Source organism: Motacilla alba, chromosome 10, assembly GCF_015832195.1.
Source record: "Motacilla alba alba isolate MOTALB_02 chromosome 10, Motacilla_alba_V1.0_pri, whole genome shotgun sequence".
In the NCBI taxonomy this organism is placed as follows: Eukaryota; Metazoa; Chordata; class Aves; order Passeriformes; family Motacillidae; genus Motacilla; species Motacilla alba.
This window is the reverse complement of record NC_052025.1, coordinates 13,336,046-13,360,343: the sequence shown is the minus strand read 5'-3', so window position 1 is coordinate 13,360,343 and position 24,298 is coordinate 13,336,046. Positions and strand designations below refer to the sequence as shown.

Below are 24,298 nucleotides of genomic sequence, written 5' to 3'. Positions count from 1 at the left end.
TGGCTCTGCAGGTTTTCCCACCCTGGATCCGTAACCGGGTCTGGCTCCGTCAGGGCTCTGCCACAGTGCTCTGAGGGTGTGCCACCAGCCAGAAGAAAAGTCCTCTCCCAGCACGCACCCCTCAAGCCACAACGGCTTTCTTTCCACAAAGGCAGCTGGGGTGTTGGACACTTGGCAGCCTGGTTCTAAGGTTGGTGGGCAATCCATCAGGCTGGCCCAGGGAGCCTTCCAAACACAACGTGACATCCAACTTTGTCAGTCCACGCTCACCTCTCTCTAGGAAATAAACCATCTGCTCAACACTTGGAGAAGCAGAAGGAAAAAGATGTACTCAGAGAGACTCATGAGGTGCTTTAGGTAACATGTCCAACATGAGCACACAATGTTCTGCATCTGACAAAATCAACAGGAAAAACCTGCTCCTGCAGGCCTGCCAAGCTGGGATTTCAACAACAAGTGGCAATATATCAGCTGGCAACAAACAGCTCCCAAATCAGGGATACACTTGCCCAGAAAGACTCAGTGTTTGGATTTTTTTTTTCCTTAGTAAATGATAACACACTGGGTGCCACAAAGGATGTCTCCTGCCCAAGAGTTAACTGAGCAGGGTTTGGGCAGTGTGAGGAGGCTATGGTGGTGCCTTTGACAATTGTGACTTTATCTCCCTGGTTTTGAAGATGTATTTGTCCTCTGTTAACTCCATTTCTCCAAGCAAAGCCAATAAAACTTGCAGAAACTTTGCAGGGTTGTGGTCTCATATCAGAATTGGAAGAAACACAGCATGATGAGGAGGAAATCAGACTTTTCTAGCTAAACAATTTTGCCTCCATTGAACTTCACACACAAGGCCCCATTATGGCACCCCCCTCTGGTTTCTGGGAATGCAGAATATCCACTGACATACTTATCCAAACACCTCTAAACACATACACACATCTGTTCACCAAGACTTGTTACTCACATTAGGCTCACTTCACTCCCCTTTGATTCTTCCACTGGAGTCAGATGTTACTTTTCCTTTTCATATTCATATCTCAAAGCTCCATCAGTGGCACATGCCCAAGCACTTCCAAAGTGTTCTGACAAATCCCTCCAGAAAGCACATAACATCATCCCAGCATTACAGATGGGGAAATTAGAGCAGAGGCAGAGGTTAAGACAGCTAATTGCCTATGGCCACTAAGTGAGTCAGTAGAAGAGCTGGGAATTGATCCCAGGAACCATGTCTTCCATTCCTCTACTCCACCCACCAGTCAGTACACTCCACCAGATGGTTCTTATCATTGGACATATGGACTAAATATTCCTAAGCTGGTGTAGAAGATTCACTATTTAATTAAATGTCCTGTATTCTATCTCCATAGGATGCATAGGAGAAACCCCAGCCAGAACCCCATCTGGACCCACTCAGGAAATGTCTACGTGAAGAAAACAAAGCCCTAGGCAAGTGCAGGGAACATTCCCAAACCTATCAACCTGCCCTGGAGCAGAGACCACAGCAAGGCCAGGAAATAGGCAGGGACTCAGGAGCCTTGGGAGAAGCTCATGTTCGTCAAAGCCTGGCTTCAAACAGTGCATGCATGAGCCACCAGTTAGGCTGGGAACTAATTTGTCATGGGAAGGCTCTTCCTTCAGCCTTCACCAGGCACCACCAACACTGCCCAGCTGGAGATACCAGCAGAGTCACAAAAAGCAGATGGCACAGAATTATCTGCTTCTGGCATTGGCTCTGTCTCACCACAGAGCTGGTGTCCCTAGGACAGAGACCAGTTCTGCCTGGAAAACACCAAACGCCTTCTCACTTCACAGTCACTATCAGTGACACCTGAAATAAATTTCGAAAGTCATTATTCATGACACAGAGGAGAAAACCTTTCATCAGAGAGTCATCAGAAAGTGACCTTCCACACCACTGCCTTCCCAGTATGGACATGAAGCGACAGCAGCATCTCAGTCCTCACTCAGAGATAGGCACAGAGTGGCTGCACCTGCCTTCCCAACAGACCTCAAACCAATTTCCCTCAATTGTCCCCCCCTGCATACCCTGTGCTCTGCAGCCAGTGCACCACCAAATCCACGAAACAGATTTCACCCAAGACCATGCTGTCCTGAACACAATGCAGGGCTGGAGGGAGCAGGCTCAAAGCTCTCCTGGACAACCTGCAGATGCAGTTATGTACTCAGAAGGAACACACATCCACACTTCTGCCCACAGAAGCTCACACAGGTGGGAACCACCAGCCCACTTGTCTCCATTACTGTCTCAACAAGTAGAGGAGGACTGCGCTCCCTTCAGAGGGCTTTGCATTGTAGGAATAAAGCCACAACACCTTTCCACGTGTGCTATAAGAGCCGGGCAATCCTGGAAGGTGCCTCCTGCTAGGGGAAGGCAACTGCACCTACCTTTCATCCCAAACTTGGACCGCCGGCCATACTTGTTGATCATAATAAAGAGCACGACCAAGAGGACACAAGCAAAAGCTGCCAGCCCAACCGCTATGGAAACCTGGAAGGAAAAAGCCTTAGAGTCAACACAGAGGAATTCAGGAGTCTAAATCAGAAATGCAGCACCCCCTTGCCAAGTTAGCCTTTCTATAGGCTCACACTATGCACATATATAGCTGTGGTATCCACAGGTGCACCCCTGTGGATATCAGCTGTGGAGGAAAACACAAGCTAAAGCAGCAGGCCCTGGCACAGCTTGAAGGCATTACAGGCTTTTTGCAGGACTGGGAGGTCTGGGATCTTCCCATCAGTGATGCCGTTCTGGTACCAGTTTTCCCCAGTCTCTCACTCCTTATATGTGCAGGGAAAAAAGGCCTCTGCTCCAATGCCTGGGCTCTCCCTTCACTGCATCACATCCCAAGCCTCCATTCCTGACACCAGCTCTTTGCCATGACATCACAACAATCAGGCTATTCAAAGCTCAGCTGGGAGCACAATTCTGCCTCCATCCAAAAATCCCTCATGACAGAGTGAGGGAAAATAACACAACACAAAGAGAAAACAGAAGAAATTAAGTAGAACTAAGGAGTTTTTCCTTGTAAAACATCTGAGTTTTCCAAAAGCCTCTAACAGTTCTCTATGTATTGTAATTTTACTAGTAAATATTTATAGTAGAGCAATGTCCAAGTCCTTCCCTGGAGCTGTGGTTCCACTGTGGCAGTGTACAAGCAGGGAAAGAAAACCTCCTTGCCCTAAAGGGTTTACAATCCCAGGCTCATTTTAATATTTATGAATATTTATTCCTTCAAGTCTTTGCTCAAAATACTTTTTATTGCATTGATGTAAACAACAATTTCTCTGGCATGTGCCCAATTGTTCTGTACTAGGTCTTGTGATGCATTTAGACTTTGCTTCCTTTTACAAAACTGCATTCTGCTATAATAGAAAATACATCATTTAACTAAGAGGAAGTAATTTCATTTTGCAATCCTTTTCCCTGCTCTCGGTACATTTGTTATAATATTTTTAAATTTTTATTTTACACTCTATTTTCATCCCCAGCTTGTTTTCTGTGCTTTGTATTTAATAATCAGCACACATTATTACTCCAGTCTCTGTTCAAAGCTTCCACTTCAGTTAAAGGAGTTTTTCTGCTAGATGAGAACAGAAACCAGGGTGGACTGAGTTTTGCTTATTCTGTTGACACCTCATGGATTTCAGTATCTTAAAACTTTCACAGAATTAGAGCAATTGTGCAACGTGCTAATTTTTTTCTTCTAATACTTATGCACACTTTTTTTTTTCTTTTTTCTACTGGGATTCTGCAGAAGAAAGACAATGCTGAGATCTGATAAGCCCTAGACTTACTTTCCTTTTTCATTTTAGGCATGTCCTGCACAGCAGGAGAGAGGGCAAACAGACATTGACAGAATTGAACCAAACTAAACCCACGTCCCTCAGCAGACTAAGCTTGACAGATCAATAACAGTCCAAAACACACAATTTTTTGCTTGTTTGTTCTCTGGGTGCTACTTTTTAAGAGTGAGAATTCCTGACCCTGCCAGTAGAGACTTCACAGGATGCCCTATTTTCAAAGGGTTCCCTGGTTCCACACTGCAGACCCAAGAGGATCAGATGGTTTGTGTCAGCATTTTACCTGCCCAACACAAGCCACAAAACCCCTCTGATTGCTGTCTTGAGTCATAAAGGAAGACATTTCCCTTGCAAACATCTCAAAACAGCAGACAAATACAAATAGTGAGCGGTTCTGTAGAGAAGAAACCAGGACTCACCCCAAAAGTGTCCTCCTCTGGTTTGTGGGTCACAGTGATGGGTGGGGTGGGACTCACTTCATAATCACCGACTGAAACCAAAACACCACAGACAGAATACTCAGTGTGGCTCCCATGGGACTCCCAGCACATTCCAACAGCAGAGCCTGGCCTAAGGAGATTCAGTTCACCCCTAAAAGAGGCTGCAACTTTCTGTTTGAGAAGGCACAAATCAACCATCAGAGAGTTCCCTGTGCACATCAGCAGAGAAAACACAGACCAGCACTATGCTGATGTTGTTCCAGCCTCACAAATGAGAAACATTTGGGTGCCTGGTGCCCTGGAATACATTCCCACCACCCTTGAGCCCTCTTCCTAGCTTTCAGAAATCTACTGAGCTATGTGGGGTTAAAAAACAACTGACTCCAGCAAAACTTGATCTGAACAAAGAGTAAGTTGAATGCTTTTTGTGGCGTGCAGAGTTTTGGGCAGGGGAGGGAAGAATCTGCTGAAGAAACATGACAGAACTGAGTCCTACTTCTCATCCCAGCCCACACCAGAGAGATGTTGTTGTTGGGGACAGCCCAGCCTGCATGAAATTAAGATCCCTTTTGCTACACCACAACCAATCATTTCCTTTATGGGACCTTCTTTGGGAACGGCTGGAGGCAGATGAACATCTCCTGGTCTCATGAGGTTATCAAACTGGTCACAAGCTCCCCAACAATCTTGTTCATGAACAGGGAAGCCAGGGCTATGTGCAACCTCCACCAACCTGCTTCTGGCTTCCTCTTTTTTGCTATGTAAATCACAGAGGGGAAGGGGAAACCACAGAAACAAACCAGCAATAGTATCCAAAAGGCAAGGAGACACTTACTTGAGACAAAGCTGTCCGTACTCTCTGTGGAAAGGACAAAGACAGAAGCAACACAGTTAGCAGCACAGCAAAGGGAGAGGGGTCTCTTTCCCCACCCACTTCAGATATCCTACACCACCCCAAAGAAACCAACTTCTCATATTTTTTTCCTCTTGGGCAGCTGTTCCTGGAAATTGCAGCAGATGTGCCAGCAGGACATGCTGGAGGTCAGGATGGAGAACCTTGGGCTGAAAGAGGAGGGGAGGGATAGTACCGTGAGGCCAAAATTAGGAAATAGTAGTAGCACTTTTGAATGACTGGTAAACACCCCTGCTTTCAGCACGTGAGCAAAGCTCAACAGGCACACAGGGCTCTGCAGGATGGAGGTGGAGGAGAGAGAAACAGGTTTTGCCTCGCATGCAAGTGTGCACCCATGGATAAAATCTTTTAAGGATGAGGAGCCATTCCCATGGAGGAGAGCCCAGCTTGGGGCTGGAAGTTAGAGGAGACCTCCTGTGACCTGCTATTCATGAGCCACTCAGAACAGCTGATAGCTTCTGAACTGGACAGGGAGGCTGTGGCAGTCCAAGAGCTGCCTCTTGCCCCAGACAGCCAGAGCAGGCCCTGCTGTCAGCCTGCTGGCAGCTCCAGAGGTGGCTGAAGCCCCAGACAGTGAGGTCTAAAGCCCTCGGTGACACTCAGTTTACACAGAGTGAGAATCACGTCAGCTTCCAATTCACTCGCCCGTGTAAGAAACAGAGCCCAATATTAACTGGAGTTTACACAGCTTTGCTGGCAGAGGGCTCCTGGAAGGATGCTGGAATCCTCACCCTGGAGCATGGGTGAGGTTGGGGAGTGTAAAACAAACCCCAGGTGACAAACATGGCTTTCTAAACCAGGGGAAAAAACCTGAACAAATATTTTTGTTTTCAGTCAAGCAAAAGAGTTACTTTCCTTGGCTTTTTTCTAGCAAGAAGGAAATAAAAAAATAAAAAAAAAAAGAAAAAATATTTTATTTGGACACTTTTTCTTCTCTATTAAGGCAGAGTCTAGTCATAAAATTCTTGCTGCCTCTACATTTTCCCCTTTCCATTTTTCTCTGCTGGACTAAGCAAATTCAACAGAAATACACAAAAAGGTTCTTTTTCCATTAAGCCCTATTTTTCCAAGCATAAAAAATAGCCAAGAAATTCAGCCAACTTGAGTTCTGTGAGAAGTTCTCAAAGAACTGCACACTCATCACAGGTACATTAACCTTTGTGGATTAAATAAGGAATTGGTAGCCTGTGGCAGAGATACCAATGACAACATGCAATGAGATTTTTACAGGAAATGACACAAATCTGTCCTGGGAGCCACTGTCCTGCAGCATCAGAGAGAAGGCAGACATGGCATGCAGCTTACATGTCCCAGATCCCAGCTTCTAACAGCACCTTGCTCCTCTCAGCCTGGAAAGCAGAGTGTGGCCTTTTGCCAATGAGAGGTTTTTGACCAGGGAGTGCTAAAACACATGGCCATTGTTCCTTTTCTATGCTGACAAAGTCTTCCAGGCACTGTGCTTTCATTAATTAATTAAGAATAATAATCTCACCCTGGGTAGTGACAGCAAAGCCCTTGCACATGTGAACTGCTGTGAGCAACAAGGGGTTTGAATGAGCCATGCTGGAGAACCTTCAGTGTGTGGCATTTTCTGAAGGAATCTACCTTCAAATGGGAAATTATAAACGTCAGCTGCAGTGAATGTATATGCCAGCTGTGGTAGTGGACGAAGCAACAAGCTTCAAGGAAAGTAAATTACATCCTGCATTGGGCTGACAGGGTCTGCCAGGGTGAGGAATGGCTTGGGACTTTGGATCAGAAGAAATAAAGGAAATGGGTCAGCTGCTGCTGGGAGATGGTTCAGGGTCATTAAGCATCCCACACCACCAGCACATGAGCCATGGGTAGAGCTGCTTTCACAAGGGCAATATTTTACCCATATTCACAGAACCCCATTCTCCCCGAGCCTCTGACACAAGATGCTCTTCAAACATCAATGTGCTTTTCCACACCACAACGTGGCTCAGATCCCTTTCCAAATTCAGCTCTCCAGAACAGCATCCCTTTTCTGCAGGTCCAGCACCTACTTAGGAGCTGCCCCCATTTCACAGATGGGGAAATTGAGTCACAAAAGTGGGATCTGACAGAGCTGAGACTGCAAACCTGTGCACCTCTCCTCACCCACCTACATTTGATAAGCTCTTCTGCCCTGACAGAAGGAAACATAAATAGGTCAGATAGTCAAACAGGGCAGCATCCTTGAAGTCAGAATACAAATTTTCCACTCCCATCCATATCAGCTCATTTGTTCAATTGTCAGATCTTCAAGGCAGAGATTTGGGTTTGCATTTATGATATTTGACCTGCGGGAAAACTCTGTGTACATATATGGTGTGATATAAATAATAAATGAGAGTACCGTTGGTATTTTGCTATATTTAGCAAACGCCCTATTTTGCTGGATTTTCTTGGGCTGCAGGGGCCAATTTAGAGCTGCCACTTTCTCATGGCATCATTCCTGAAAGCAGCACAGATCTTAACTCCATGATGGCCAGCACTGTCAGGGATGCTCCTACAGAGCAGACAGGCTACCACAAAAGTCTCTGCAGCACTTCCCAGAGATGGATCTCCATGTCCTCAAACGCTTTTTTTTTTTTTCTGCACTTAAGCTGTGAATCACCAGGGAATGCAACAGGGAATTCCAAGCAATCAGTTAAGAAATCCCAGCAAACTGATGCAAAGTGACTAATTGAGCTGTTGCATCTTTTGTAGCCCTGTCATCCTGGAATTGCACATATTGCATTCAGAAAGAAAACAATCCTGACACCGCTGCATCCAGCTTTAATCATTTCACAGATGCAAGCTAGAAGTAAAAGAAACAAAGGGACAGGCTGCATCACTTCAAAGGCTTTTCCTTTCTATAGCTTATGACTACCACACAGCTGAATGCTTTCTCTAGAAAAAAATTCTGCAACGTCTTTGGGGCACACAAAAGGAAATCCAAAATAATTGGTCAAACTTACATCCTATTCACATGGAAATTCCTAAAGGTCTTTAAGATACATAAATAAATACACTGCAGAATATGCTACAGAATAAAATTACCTAAAGCAGTTAGCATCTCTCCCAGCATTAAAGAGTTCATATGACACCAAAGTACACTTGTGTAGGAAAATCATACTGGTCAGAAGAAGAGGCTGCCAGGGGTCACCTCTTCCAACCTGATGTTCAGACAAAGCCAGCTTGGGTTGTCAAGGCCTTTTTGAGGTGCAAGGATTCCTGGCAGGGCCATAGTAAGACCTTCGAATTGCAAGGAGCCCTGATGAGATAAACTGAATATCCTACCTGGAAAAGGCTTTTCAAGGAAGTGTCCTTTGATAGTTTGGTTGGCTGAGCCCAGCTGGTTGGTAGCCACAATCGTGTAGTTGCCATTGTTGTAGTGAGTGGGTTTGTTGAAGAGCAGGCACCCCTCAGACACTTCCCCTTGTTGGTAGAACTCCATGCGGATGATCTCTGTCTCGCGGAGCACCTGGCCGTTGTGCAGCCAGTGGAGGGTGGGAGCTGGGTTCCCATGCACTGCAAATGCAATGCAGTGGTCCATGTGTAGCACCGGCTCCTCCAGAGTAAGGATGCGAGGGGGATCTAGCAGAGAGAAACATGGCAGGCTCACAGCAACCTCCACCCAATGCCACCACTCTGTGCACCACGGAAACTAAGAGCATTGAAAACATCCAAAATCACTTATGCCTTCTACTCTTCCCATGGATGTCTGTAAGAAAGCAGCGCTGTCAAGAGAACCATTCCACCCTCCCTCAAAGGAGGGTCTGAGCCATGGCCTCTTGGCCTTCCAAACAGGGGTATAAATAAAAGACAGGATGGAAATTTCACCAGCCCAGAAACAATTAAGCTTGACCTGTCCTGTCCACGCATCTACTGCTGTTCTCCTTTCCCCAGGGGATCCCGGGGAGACTGCCTGTCCCCATTAAGGAGGACACGGTGATGTAGCACTGTTACATTACATTACAGATGTGCAAGGTGCCCGTGGGAGGTCTCCAGTCACACTGAGCAATTCTGGATTGCATAGCTGTGGAAGCAAACATCCCTCAGAGGCTGTCTGTCCTTGGGGGCTTTGACTGCCTGAATATCCCAAAGGAGTTCTCACTCGCCGAACAGCCTCCAGGGGTGTTTTAATTAAAGGGAGTAGAGTGGGAGAGGGATAAGAAAAGCAGAAACTCCACCTGCAATTTATTGCATATGCATTGTCTTCCCCTTGGGACACACTGAGAATTCAAATGTTGCTCTGCTATAGCTTCTGAAACCCCATTTACAACGCCTACACCTAAGGTCCCAAACCCCAAGGCTGGCAAGGTCTGAACTAGAAGAACAAGTTTTGTGCAAAGATACATGACACAATGATGTATGTCTTCCCTAAAACTCTCCTTTTCCTGCTACCATCCAGCTGCAAAGACAATCCATTCGGAATCCACGAGGAAGAAAACCAACACACCAAATTTGACCCATCTTTGTGAAAAACGACAGTGAATTTTTAAGTCAGTGAAGTTGACAAAAGAGAAAAAGGTGCAGAGCTGGTTGGAGCTCAGCAAAATTCTCCCAGCAGTGCCCATCTACCCTGAACCACACAGTCGTGTCCCAGCCACCCTCTTTCATTTGCCAGCCCAGATCTGCATGTGGCTTGTTCATATCTTCCTGGCAGGGGGATTCAAAACAGGCAGCCACCTACATGCACAGACCCAGATCTTTCCAGTGTAAAATTACAGCCCGAGTGATGGCTCTGTGCAACAAGAGCAAGGGTAGCAGAAACTGTCGGCAGCTCCGAGGAACTCATGGATGAAAATAAGCATGGGCATAGTGCTGTTTATGGGGTGGTGGAACAGATGCTAAAACGTCGTGCAAAAATCACCCATCTGCTGACCAGTCAGCTCTGAGCTGGGCTGAACTTTTAATTACCTCCATTCTTCAATCCATCAATAGCACTTATTGGAAGGAAGATGAAAGCAGTAGAGCATCACACAGGATGAATGGGTTTACCAAGAGTAGCCAGAATCCCACAAGGGTCTCTGCTCTACATGGCAAGGTTGAGGTGGGGGACTGATTTTCAAACTACAGAGTAAGGGCAAATATTACAGACACAGCAAAATATAGCAAATCTCAGCTGCTTGAGACCACAAAGCTGTGTAAACTTCCTTTTAAGGTCAGGGTTTTGTTATATTAGAAAGCACAAAGAAAGTTGAGCTACTTGCAGATAAAAGTGAACAGTTCAAATTTGACACGTGCACATTTATATGACATTTGAAGTTTAACTTTGTAGGATCTGACCTGAGAGAAAATCTTAACATCCCTGAAATCAGTGGCAAGTTTTAAACTGTCTTTAGCAAGGGTGCCATTGAACCTTCACATAGCATCAAGACAAGAAACTTTGCTTTTGTTAAGAGATTTTTAGTCCCTCTATGGCTTTCCTTTAGTCTATTGAATCTTCCAAGACACAGGAAGGGAATTCCCACATCACCACTGTGGCACTGCTGTTCCTTCCCTGCTCTTGTGCTCATTTCTGGATTAATGGAGGCAAAATTACTGATATTTGAGAGGGAGAGCTGTGTGAGGATCCACCTCCAGCTCACTGTGCTCAGCTCCTCCTAATCTTCACCCACAAAACCAGTATGACAGAGGTAGCAAGTGGCCATGCATTCAAGCAGATCTCAAAGCAGCCCCTCTGGGCTCTGTATGGACAAGGGCTCTCCACTGGTACTTACAGTAGACAGTGAGCAGCACACTGGCATTGCTCATCCCCACCACATTCTCAGCAATGCAGGTAAGCAGGAATCCATTGTCCTCACTGGTGACGTTCACCAAGGTCAAATTGATGGCATGAACATTGGTCCAGTTGAGGTTGGTCTAAAAATCCCAGAGAGAAATACAGACAGAAATCGATATCTGGTGGCTTCTTCACTCCCCTCTACCACCCCTAGAAAAGGAGGATCACAGCTTCCATTTTGGCGGTCTCCAAAATCCAAAGACAGAAGGGAGGTATTTCCTCACCTGTTCAAACACACCACTTCTTGTAAGAGGAAATACTGGGAAGAGGAGAGCCATGGTATTGTAGCACTGACAAGCATGGCCAGCCTCTAGAAAATCTTACTTAGCTATTGCAAACAGGTCATTTCACTGGAGCTCCATCAGAAGACACATGAGTTAATTCAATCAGGGAGCACTGAGCTCTGAAGCTCTCTCAACTTCACTTTCTGGGCATACAGAAGAAAGATTTTGCTCCCTTCTGGGAATTCCCAGCTTCTCATGTGGACAGAGCATAGCTTCAGCTTTTCTTTGTATACAACAATTTTTCTTTTCTCATACCATCTGCCCTGCATGCAGGGACCTGGGAAACCCTGGGGGCTGCTTTGCTCTTGCCACACGGGGCACAGGCAGCACTGGGGTGTTGCAGCCCGTACCTGGTGGGTGTTGATGGAGTGGAGTTCAGCCACTGTCCAGTCCACGTCCGGCAGCGGCGATCCTGAGCCATTGCAGGTGATGACGGCATTCTCCCCTTCCCGCACCGTCAGGTTCACGTGGCTCACACTGATCTCAGGAAGGTCTAGAGGAGCCAAAAAAAACTGTTCAGGTGTGGGGCAGAATTTTCTACAGCCAGCCACAGGACGTGTGTGGACCCAAACTCCACCAAGCTGTTTTCCAAATCAGCCTCCAGCACCCTGAGAGGAGTAGCAGAAGGCAATAGAATGACCTTGCCTGACCAAGAAAAGGAAGGGTGTTGGAGACGGGAAAAAGTAGACACTGGAGGTGTGCCAGCTGATCAGACTCTCTCATCAGCTTTGAATGCAAAAGTTGCTGTCCAGTTCTGCTCACTCTTCCTGTCACACAACCCCCATACCCATCTCTCTACTCCCACAGAAGCTGCTCATGAGGGCAGTCACCTGGGATAACTGTGTGTGCTGGGAGAGGATCCAAGGCATGCCCACCCCCAGGGACAAGGCACAGAGCACTTAACTTTCCAGGTGAAGGAAGTGTCCCTCTAATTTATAACAATCAAGAAAAGATGACCAAGGATGTGTCCTCATATTAACTGCAGCTCTCCTAATAGAAGGTGCCCTTGTTCTTCCTCGGTGGTAGCAGAGGGATTCACTGATTTATGGTGGTTCTGATTTACACTAGTTCCTCGCTTGCAGCCACAGGCACCAAATATCCTTGTGATGTGAAACAAGACAGTGCTGGTGGCAAGGCCAAAGAGTCTTCTTGAGTAGGGGAGGTTTTCAGAGGCAAATTGAGCAAGCAGAGCAGGAGGAACTGACCAGTGGTCCCATCCCACCACAGGGCAGCAGCAGCATCCATCATGCCAAGGCAAAGTCATGGATGGGGACACACACACTTTCATGGCCATCAGAGAGTGACACCAGCAAGGAAGGAGCATTGTATTGATTAGGGGGGTACTAGAAGAAAAAAAGCAGCAGTCAAAACCTGGCAAAGTTGCACAGGTGGCAGGAATAGTGGAGAGGGAGATGGGAAGGACATGTATAGTCTTCTCCAGGCTGAGCTGGTATCAATCATGGCCACACCAAGCCATGCCTGGCCTCAGCATCAAAGGACAAGGATAAATCAACATCTCTGGAGTCTTAATGCTTGAACAGAAAGACTCCTCTGGAGGAAAGCAGACCACTGTGGCTTCCTGCCCTTCCAGGAGTTTGCATGGGCAGGGGAGATGCTTACCCTGCACATCAGCACATTTTTTCTTCCAAATCAGCACCCTGCTGCCCACTGCAGTCTAATGCCACCACTGATGGAGCCATCTCTCCTCCTGTCCCTGATCCCTAAGGATTTTTTTGTTGTTGTTTAATCCTTGCAGCTTGTTCATCCCATGTGGGGCGGAAATTACTGCACTCCCAAATCTTTTTAGTTCATCCGCATAAAGGCACACTTTGGCCAATTTCCAGAGCTTAAAGGGAAAGGATGAACTTGGGGGGAAAAAAGCTAACCAACAAAACAACAAAAAAAACCAAGTCATGCAAATCCAAATGCACATGCTGTTTGTCTACTACTGCTACAAAGCAACGAGCCCAAATCCCTAGTACAGAGAATTATTATATTAAAAAAAAAACCAAACTAGTTTTCCTCCTTTTTTCAGCCTGTGAGTTTGACAGTTGCTTGTGTACAGACAGTTTAATTGCTCTGTGGAAGGTACATCTCTTTCTCCTTACTCTGCAAGGGATGCTTTCCAGTAATAGCAATAGCAGAGCAAAACCTGACACCAAACAGGCAGCTGATGTGTGAACAAGGTGAAGGAAAAAGGGATAACTATTGAACATGCCTCGTGTTGCTCCTGGGGCCACTGGACTCTTTTAAACATCATCAGGAAATAGAAAGAGATAAAAAGTCACTTCTGGCTCTTCCCTACAGATATGGGATTTCAACTGAAGAATAAAACAAAAGAAAATGAATAGAGACATGTATTTCCTAAGAGTAATTACAGAAGATTCTGTGTCAGTGTCTTTTAACAATATGCTGCTTCTAGGATTCGTTCGGCACAGGAAGACCTACATGAAACAGCTCTTTTCAAGACATCACACAGCCTCACTACAGACACTTTGTCAGGCAGCAGCATTGCAGTGAAGAAAATGCCCCAAATCACCCAATATCCTTCACATGCACATTAATAGCAGCCTCGCATTCACCCAGATAGTCTCTTTTTAATCTACAGACTATCCCAACCAGCTTCAACCTTCTTGTTCTCAACCACACGGTGGGCTCCTGCTGCCTCAGGTTCCTGAGCCTGAGGTGATGGATTGGACAGGGATCCCTGTGTCCAGCCCAGGGATTCTTACCACACTGGGTGATGTTCATCTCCTTCAAAGTGATGATGGCTGCATCCATGGTCATGCAGTAGAGATCCTGGTACTGCAGGTTTGCCTCGCTCTTCTCCTGCCAGAGCTGGATCCAGCGGATGTCACAGCTGCAGTTAAAAAGGTTCCTCTCTAGTCTCCTGCGGGCAGAAAGAGGTGAGAGAGGATGGTGGGATGGGGAAGGATGAGCAGAGCTCATGAGCAGAGTCACCTGGCTCTGGGTTCCCCAAGGAGGACAGTCACCATGCATGTGTAAGAGCTAAAGTAGGTTCTTCTCCACGTTATCTACCTGGGGTCTTCTGGCACTTATTATTCCTGTCTTTGCCACAGTCACACATCCCTGCGTTCACACAGTCTCCTTCATGAGTGCACACAAGGTTTTACAGCTCCCAGGACAGCATACAGATGCAGTCACTGTCCCTCACCACAAGATCTGCACTACTGTGGTTTGGTCCCACTGTCACACAAACGAGTCACCCCTCAGCAAAGGAGCAGACAGCTCTCTACTGCCCTAAAATATCGATTTACACCTTCAAATCCCACTTCAGTGGTGGTCTTAGACTCTGCTGGGCAAAGCACAGTCCAAGCCCCCACAAGCACTCAGAGAAGCTGGCAGCTCTTCTCCCAAGTTCCTTGTATAAACACAGGCTCCTGGTGACCCAGAACACAAGCTAATGTGCAGGGGAACATGCATTTTAATCAAATCAATCAGCACTGTGCTGAGACCCTGCTGACCTGGCCAGGAGAGATGGAGAAAAGCACTGCCTTTAATGTACTTCATTTAAACCACACTTACACATAGTTTATATACCAGGAATGTTTATTATAATTGATTTTCCAACCTATTAACCATTTCATTTACATTTTTAAAGCTCTGCAGGTTTCTGTGGACATGCAAGAAGGCCAAGTCCTAGCAGGGAGAACAGCCCAGTGCTCAGCCAGGACTGAGCTGCCAAAGCTGGTTGCAATAATTTGAGCAAAATGAGGAGATACAGCCTGAACAAACAAAATATCTCCCCACACAACTGTAAAGCAAAGAAAGTTGGGATCAGCAGAACCAGCAGTGCCAAAGATGAGCTCAGTCACCCCAAAGCAGAAGGGCATCTCCAAAGGTCAAACCATTGTTTCACGTGATATCTAGATCCCCCATCATACAGGGGAAAGCTTTTTTCCTGCTCCGTTCCACGTGTTACTGCAAAATTCATGCTTGCTTTTACAAAATTAATTTCACCGACTAACAGGATTTGGAAACGACCTTCCAAACATCTGCAGCTGCTGTTTTGTCAATACAGAGCTGCAAGAGGAGGAACTAAAGAGGTCTTCTGGTAGCGCCCAGGGTTGCTTAACCTGAACCCTAATGATGCCACTTTGCATTTTCAAATACATCAAGATGTCATCTGACCTTTTTTTTTAGAGCAAACACTGAGTTAAGCTTCACTCTGTGGCTTTTCATTAGTTCATTTCTTTCCCACCAAAAGCACATAAACCTCTGTGACACAGGTACAAGGCTCAGACAAGCAACTCAAAGGCCAAAGCACTAAATTTAACAGACCAGAGCAGATTAGTGCAGTGATTTGAGTGATGAGACATTCCCTGCGTGCTCTCACTGGTGCTGCCAGGGCTTTGCACAGGTTTTACATCCTCTTCTACACAACCCAGGAGCCCCCCAGAATCACTGACACCAACAGGGTATGGGATGGCAAGTGGGTGAGGGCGGGTCAGGTAACTGGGGATGTACCCTGGGACGTGGCAGGGAGCTGGGAGAGCTCAGATGCAATGGGGGAGAATTTCTGCTCTGCTGCAAGAATCCTCACAAAACAAGGCTGCTGGGAGAGCTGCTGTCCTAGCACTTAAGGGCAGCTCTGTAAGTAATAGACAGCAGCTTTCCTGGCCCATTGTTAATTCATGAAGGGCCATGAATAATACAGGAGCCACGGGCTTCAGGGCAGAACTTCCCCACAACCTGCCCCAACACCAGCAGTGCAACTCACTCTAATCGAGACCCCCAGAGGGGCTTTTGCACAAATTAACTCCCATCATGGGCTGGATGTGCTGAGTGCCACGGGCAGCTGGCACAGCTCTGCGGGCAGAAGAGACACATGTGTGCACCCATTGTCCTTAACATGCATTGCTAAAGCATTCCTAATGTGCAGAAAATACCCTTGCCTGCCTTGCCATGCCAGCCAGCTCCCCAGAGAGGTGCATGGAGAATTCCACACTCGCATTGTCCTAAACCCACCCAAAAACCTCAACTTTCAATTCTCTCCCCAGACCCCTTCTCCTGCAGGGACCATTGCAGCTGCTTCCAACCTTTCCCTCTCACTTATCTCTAACACACCTCCACTACCTACAAACCTCTGCCTGTGGACATAAATGCACCTTCTCTTCCTGCAAGAAGGAGAAGCGCCTTGGGGACCGCAAGGTGCCCTCTGGACAAAACACACTGGTGGACCAGAGGACACTGCCATGTGCTGCAGACCACTGGGGCAGCAGCCCCCCAGTGAGAATTAAGGCAGGGGGCCCTTTGTGAAACACATCCAGCACAACTTGCTCCTGGAACGAGCAAACAAACCCAAAGGGCATTTTTCACATGCAGGCTGCAATCGTTGCCAAATTGTGCTTGGCTGCCAGCACTCAGGAGCTGTGCACACCCCCACACCTTCTTCAGCCCTCCTTAAAACTGAAAATGCTGGTGAGAAATAGCAAATGTCACAGCTGCAAGGGAGCTGGGCTCTCTGCACAAGCAGAGCTGCTCTGGCACTCAAGGAGTCCATCCAAAAAGAGACCAGCACCATAAGCAGAGAGTGGTAGTAGGGTGTACTCGGGGCACAGCCCCTTCCCCAAACAGGTACACTATGTTTGGGATAGAGGAAAATTGTGGCAATCATGTCATGAGCTGTCATTTGATGGGACAATGACCCATCAAAACTGAAACCCTAGAGCCATGCAGGTGTCAAGTCAACTCTTCAACACAAGTGATGCTGCTGGTGCCAGGTTGAGCCCAGCTTTGCTCCCTGCAGAGAGCTGTACCCACTATCTCCCAAAACTACCTGAACAGCCTTTACCAGGGTGGACCAGTGTGGGAGACAGATGCCATCAATATTCCAGTGTGTTCTGGAACAGACAGGGACTGCACACACACAAGCAGTTTTTTCCAGACTAGGCAGCTAAATGAGAAACATGCCCCATCCCATGCCTCTCCACTCATCAGCCAAAGCAAAGCTGTCTGCAGCTAAAACCTCTCAGAGGGCAGCAGAGATCCTTGCCACACTTCTCCTGTCTGTTTCAATTCACATAAAATTCCTGCCAAGGTTTCATACTCTTACAATTAAAATGCTCTTCCTACCTTGGGACTGAGGCCACTTCCCTAGGCTTGAGAAGCAAAGAGCATGCAGCAGAGAGAGAACAAAATCTAATTTTTTTGTTCCTATTAATTTCCCAGAACCAGGGTTTCTCTTGGTGGTCCAAATAAAACTGTTATTTCTGAACCCCTGCCAGAAGGGGCTGGGATAGAAAGGGAAGGACTGGGACAGGAAGTGGTGTGTGCTGTCTGACAGCTGGCTCAGCTAATGCGGAGAGCAGGCAAGTACCCAATGTCTGGCCACAGCTCTATTACTGGGACTGCTGGTGGTGACAACTTTCAAAGCTGGAGGCACAGACCATGTTAAGTTGGACTCATAACATTAACAGAAATGCTGCTGTGCCCCATCCCCACCAAAGCCTCTTGCTGTAGCACTGCAGAAATGCACTGCAGGGCAACTTGGCAGGCACTGCTGGTATTAGAAATGCTGATGGGTTGGGCAGAGCAGCAAGATGTTCAGGACTACAAGGTTTTATACAACCAAAGACGTAATTGGATCCAGAGTCTTAGGTCTTTCCGGGAAGGAATTTCTTGAAATGTCAGCTCTAAGCTCTCTGAGGATATGACAAAGGAAGCCAAGGACATGACAGAGGAAACCAGCTGTGACTTCTGGATAAGAAAGGCTCTAAGTCCAACATTTATGAGCTGTTGCATGTGTCAGATGCTTCCCTGCACACACTCAGTTTTAGACTTAGGAGAGTTGTGCACTCATTAGCCTGAGCCCTGCTGGTCAAGGTCAGCCCATGCCATGGGAATTAGGGCTGGAGTTACTGGAAACAATTCCAAGCCTTGTTTCTGGCCAGAACGAGCAAGAGATAATATTCTCTGGAAGTGTGCCTCATTTTTGCCATCCTTTCTTCAGTGAGTCAGCAGGGAAAAATCTCAGCTCTGTTGAACAAGAAATTCTTCTTTAAAGCATTACCACGTTCATGAGCCTGCCCTGGATGCAGCCAAGCAGCAATTTCAAGCCCCAAGTTGCCATCCACCTGCCCAGTACTCTTCTGATCTTTACTCCTCACTGTTCACTGTGAGTGGCTTTGTCAAGTCTCTTGTTCCCTGGCAATCTCCATGTCACACTCAGTTGTAGTTCCTCTCCTCCCAGCACTCTCCTGGAGATAATCCTCCCACTGCTTCCCTCACCACATGCTCTGCTGCTCCGAGCTGTCTCGTTCTAAGTCACGGTTTTGGCTTGGATGGCTTTCCTTTCTCTGGATCCACAATTTCCTGATAGCACAGGGGCACTGGAATTCAGTATAAGGCACCTCTGGTGAGCATCTGCACCCACTTGTTCCACCAACCCTCCACACAGATGTAACCCTCTGGAGAAGAGACTCTGGCCAGCTTCTCTGTGTCCCTGGAGTCTTCTGGCCTCTCCACTGCTGTGCACAAACACTGCTGCTCAGTCTGTCTTCCTCAGGCTAGTTGTCTCTGCATCAGCCTCTGCTGCTCACCACCTTCTCCCTTTCCAGAGAGTTTTGGGCTCAATTTCAAGTCCTTGGCTGATGTCAATCTGCAACTCCCTTTCTAGCTTTCACCAGTGTTTCACACTCGCTTTATGTGGGCCATGTATTCCATCTCCTTCCCAGGTTCTGGAAGCCTCCTTGGAGCTCAGTGTGCCAAAAAACTGTCTCTTACTCACCCATCCTCTGCATTTCTAAAAAAAAAAATACAGTATTTCCTACTTTTGTGGATCCATTAGTAATTTCTACGCAACTTGGAGATCTGCTCTTCCTCACCAACAGGTCCCATCCTTCTAGCAGTCAGGACTACAACCACCTCGCATGTGTTTACCTTAATTCCCAGTATCTTTATGTGAATGATTATTCAGAGCCCGTAGCCCAGGCTACACCTCTGTGCTGCCTTCTTTCCAACAATTCCAAAGCTCAGCTTGGCCCCAGGCAGGATGCTGCAGGCTCATCCCCCTGCCCCTTAAAAACTGACATCCCAGTGGACGTCCAGTAAAATATCCCTCTCCTGTCGTGTTTGGGAATCAGCATCACCACATTATTCTGGTAATCTCCATCCTAGCCATGCTTATGTGGATGAAGGGTCCTTAGTTACTCAGAGGGGAACATTTGCAGAAAGCACCTAAAGCAATTCTTTAGGAAAAATGAACTTGACCAGGCTCTTAGTCCAGCCCAGCCAGCAGGCAGGCAGTCCCTGCGGGTGGGCACATTTGTAGGTCTAAATTGCTCACTGGAGCTGGTGCCAGAGGTTGGTTTGCCAAGACCCCTTTCACAGCCTGGAGCAGGAGAGGTTCACCTGAGGCTCCTGCCCCACGCAATGCTGCCAAGCCTTCCCGTGGGACACCATGGACAACACAAACCACATCACAACTGCTTTCCCACCCCACCATGGCTTCCTACCAAGCAGCCCTGTGATCTCCTGCATTTCTTTGTGCACTACTTCTTCGGTTCATTGGGATTTGTTATCTCCAAGAAAGCTGTTCTGAGCACAGCTCCAACTGGAGCCAAGTAATTCAGCTCCTTCCTGCTCGCCAAGCTGCAGAGTGCTGGCCCCAGGTGACTCTGCTGACACCATCCAAAGCCACCCCAAGCACACCAGCTCCCTGCCAGGATCATCATATCAGGACAGCACAGATGTATTCATCAGGTGAAATACCCTTTGCTGCCCAAAAGCAGCTTCTCAATTCCCTCTGTGATTGGTATTGGTCTTTTGAGCCTGGCTGGAGCTGGCAGACCTGGGACGTGCCTGAAGAAACAAAATATGACCGAATGAAGCAAAAGCATATAAAAACGAGCCCCTTTAGAAGTATTCCCATTAATCTGCAGGCTCGCCATTACCCCAGGCCCTGCAAGTGCCTCCAGCTCAGGACTGCAGTCCCATTTGCTCCTCCACTCTTGGGTCTCTCTTGGGTAACAACCATCAATCTGAGTTTTGCCAGACAGTGCAATGACAATAAGTAAAGGTCTAAGAATACAAATGACTCATGCTATTAAACTTGAAACCCGAGCCAGGCTTGAAAAATATTTAGAGCTGTAATCAGCAAGGAGACAAATTCTGAATTCAGCATTTTAACTCTGCAAGCCAAATTTCCCCATTAGAAGGGCGTTTCTCCATTTTCTAATATCACTATTAGTATTTTTCATTTAACAATTTGACAGAAATAAAATACACTGCAGTAACACCAGTGATAACACACTTACTCCCACTTGAAAGACTGTCTTTATTCTTTCATAAGTCACTTCTGGCTTACAGCTCTATTGATCATCAGTGAGGATGAATGGAGCTTCCCAGGATCCTCTGGGACAAATCCTACATATACATTTTTTTATACCCACCAAACAACTATTCCTAAAATTCAACAAAACAGGTCATCAGGGCAACGCTCCATTGATTTCGTGTCCACTTATTCTTCAAACACGATGCTGAATGCTTTATCAATAATTCAGCAGGCTGAAGGCCACCAGTGCCCCAGGAGACACAACTATCTCATCATCTCCCACATCAGAGCTGGGAGGTGTCTCCATTGCTAGAGAGAAAGGGAATCATGGGCCTTAAAAGCAGGGGTGTCTTGTAAAGCACGTGCACCAACTAAAGAACAGCAGTTAGCCCTACCCTGTGACAGATGAGAGCAAGTGTTTGAAGAGATTCACTCAAAATCTGGCCTATTAAGTGCTTATAATGTGCTCCCAAAGTTAGTCAGCCATTTACTACTCCAAGCATGACTTGTTCATCATCCCGACATTAATTAGCCAGCTGCTGTGAAGTTAAAAGAGAAGCAGTTCTGCTCTGGTGCTCCCATACCCAGGAAAGGGTATACCCATCTCCCAAGGATGTTGTTGCCCACTGGAGTTTTAGGTAATTATTCGCTGGCTTCAGAATAACTCTATTTGGAAATTGTTCCTCCTCTCAGCCTCCTGTCTTTTCCCAGGAGATACCCCCAGGGTGGGACTTACAGTTCAAAGAGTCGCAGAGTCTGGAAGAGTTGCCATGACAGAGTGGTGAGCCGGTTCCCGGAGAGGTCTCTGAAAATTGAGGGGAAAAAAAAAAAAAAAAAGTAGTCACTGTAAATAATTCTTCCTGCACATGGCCCTACCACCTCCACAGAGCTCATCATCCTCCTCGATGGGGAGGCTGTCAAGAAGTTTAGAACCCAAGCTCAGATTTCATAATGAGAGATTTTAATGAGGACAAACCCAAATGAAAGTTTCACATCATCTTTTTTTTTTTTTTTTAAGGGGAAAAGTGATTTATATCCTGCTGCAATGTTAAGGAAAAAAAAATATCCAATGTCTGATTCTTGCCCATGAATCTGGAGCTCAACCAACCATAAGCAAAAAGAGCAAGTCTAATTTCAGAACTTGAACAAAAAATTAAGTACAAACCTCACGTTAAAAATAGTAACAGCCAGGTTCAAATGACAGCACGATGATTACCCAAGGTGTTATCATATGATCTGCAGTAGCTGTGCATTCCAGGTGTCCCGGAACGGCTGTGTGCTGCTTGCACCCAGGGGTACCACTGCTACAGCATCCAACAGCTCCCCATCCCTCTCTCCATCTGCCCAAACTTGCAAAAACATAAATCTCATCTACCTGGGAGAGCTTTGCAACCCAGCAGACATCTTCTCTTTAGCTGAAAGCCAGAGAGGATGAAAGAATGTAAAAGGAACTGAATTAATAAAAATAAGAGGAAGAAATGTGTCTAGAGCCGGGTGAGCAGAAGGAGAACAGCTCCTGGTTTTTATTAGCACAAAAAGATGGTAATGAAACTTGTTCTGTTCTGGCCAGCTTTCCCAGGGACACCTGGCCAGCCTGAGAGCCACCAACCAAGTGACCAGCCCATGGGTGAGTGAGCAGAGGAAGTTCTGGGAGAACCCCCAGTGCCCCATCTCTTTGCTGGCCTACAGAACACACAGGAGGTGCTGCCTCACGTCCTTCACCAAATCCATCTCTGCTGCGAGCCACAGGCAGGCAGGGCAGCCCTTCTGCCTCAGCCTGGGAAGAGCAATGAAGAGCCAGAGGAGTCAATCCCCTGAGGTTCATTCAGCTCTGGGCTGGCCAAATAGGAGGTATGACCCAAGGCAGTCCAGCTGTGCAGGCCTCAGCCCCCAAACCCTGTTTGATTTGCAAATAAGTGCTAAAACCAGGAGAGTAAACCCCTGAATGGCTCCTGCTGGAACAGGTCTGATCCACGAGGATTTGGGATGACAGATTCATTTCTTCCCTTACACTGAGTTTCAGCAAGGGAAAACCTGTCCTACCTGCATGGAACTCTGCAATTAGGAGTGGGGAAGCTGCTCACACAGCAAAGCATTGTCCCAAAGGCTCTCCACGAGCCTGGCAGAAGAACAAGCCCAAACACAATGATGGCACAGTGCTGCCTTTTTAAATTCTGGCTCTGCTTCACATCAGACTATCCCGCTGTGGGAACCACAGCAAACCACAGGTACCTCATTTCACATGACTGTGATCCCACCATTCCCACGGCTGCAGACAAACCGCTTCCAGCCTCTGACAAAGGTGGCAAAAATGGCAGGTAAAGCTAAGCAGGGGGGAAGAAAAATATTACAAGACTCCCTCCTTTATCCACCCCAGAGCACTGAGCACCTGGAAATTTTGCAAAGGCAGATGAAAAGTGGGAGGGGAAGGAGCAACTCACTGTTACTGAAAAGTGAGACAGTAAACTCCCTCCCCCAGCCCAGGGAGAAGAAGGAAGCGTAAAGGGGATGCATGAGAGACAGCAAGATGTGGGAGAGAGGCAGAAATGCAGAGGAGGGAGTGAATCTCGCTGGAATGTCCTTTCTCAAAGGTCATGTTTTGCTACATTAGGCAGAAATGTCAAGAGAAAATTGGATTCTGAAAGAGAAGAGAAAAAACAACAGGCTTTCCACGCAAATAAGGGAATCAAAAATAGCATGATCGTGTTATTACAATTTAGGACACAGAGAGATGGAGAAAGGATACATCCTCACTAATGCAGGGGGCTTTGCCAGGCAGATGTGCTCCACTTCTCATCTCCCACAATGCCTGGAAACCAACTCCTACCACCTCCTCCCTCCCTCAGACAACAACCCCCAGCAAGGATTAGGGACAGAGGAGATGGCTCTTCCCTTGCACACATCTGGCAGGAGATTCTGTTCTCAAAGGGCAAAGCCAGCGTTTGAGCTGACCTGACCATCAACTTCTGCAGGGCTGGGCAGGGGGACACACACCCACGGCTCCATTTCAGATCAGCCTGGACACACACAGGGAGGAACGTGTCTGTCACTGGAAACTGACACCTTGGGTACTCCAAAACATCACACAAGTCCTTCCTCAGGCTCAGAGACAGACCTCAGCACAGAAACCAAAAGGAGCTGCGCACAAACACACATTAAAAATGCACCATTTTGGTCACAAAAACTCCAAAGGTCACAGATGCCAGCACTGGGATTCCACATATAAAAATGTACAGCTACTGACTTGTGCTGCAGAAAACAGAGCTCCTCCAGAGAAACTTCACTGCACAGCAGTGATTTCTTCCCAGAACAGATCCATCCCACATGCTGGATGGGACAGGTTTCCTGGGGAAGGGAGCATGTGATTCTGCAATTAGAGATGGAATCACAGCACATGCACACGAGGAGATTAAATTATAGCTCCACAGGTGAAGCTCTGAGCTCCAGCACTTTGTAACTCCTGTTTGGTGATTGCAAGCTTCCCCACAGTCACAAACCTCAGCTGCACACACCAAGCTTCCCAGTGTTCTGTACAGCATAAATGGGGAGGGTTGGGGAAAATCAAGGCACTCACACATCCAGGACTAGTCCTCTCACAGCTCCAAATCAAGGCCTCTCAAAGGCCCACTCTGCCTTCCTGCAGAGTTTCCAAGCCTGTTGCCACCTCCAAATCCCTGTTACTGGAGTGTCAAGAACCCCCATCACCCTCTGCTGTGGCTGGGCAGTGCCAGCTTCTCTCCTTCCTGACCCATTTCCTTCTCCCTCCTAAGCTGG

At 47.1% G+C, this 24,298-nt stretch overlaps 1 protein-coding gene across 3 annotated transcripts in view; it reads right to left on the bottom strand.

Moving 5' to 3' along the window:
- The window catches only part of NTRK3 (neurotrophic receptor tyrosine kinase 3), a 216,634-nt gene that overhangs the window by 142,915 nt on the left and 49,421 nt on the right, over window positions 1-24,298 (bottom strand). For all 3 annotated transcript variants that reach the window (XM_038146716.1, XM_038146717.1, XM_038146718.1), the window contains exons 4-11: window positions 21,261-21,329; window positions 13,962-14,119; window positions 11,580-11,722; window positions 10,884-11,025; window positions 8,458-8,754; window positions 5,095-5,118; window positions 4,239-4,309; window positions 2,404-2,506 (exon numbers count right to left, since the gene is read on the bottom strand). In XM_038146716.1, coding sequence (XP_038002644.1) covers window positions 2,404-2,506; window positions 4,239-4,309; window positions 5,095-5,118; window positions 8,458-8,754; window positions 10,884-11,025; window positions 11,580-11,722; window positions 13,962-14,119; window positions 21,261-21,329 — 1,007 coding nt within the window. The remainder of the gene's footprint in view (window positions 1-2,403; window positions 2,507-4,238; window positions 4,310-5,094; window positions 5,119-8,457; window positions 8,755-10,883; window positions 11,026-11,579; window positions 11,723-13,961; window positions 14,120-21,260; window positions 21,330-24,298) is intronic.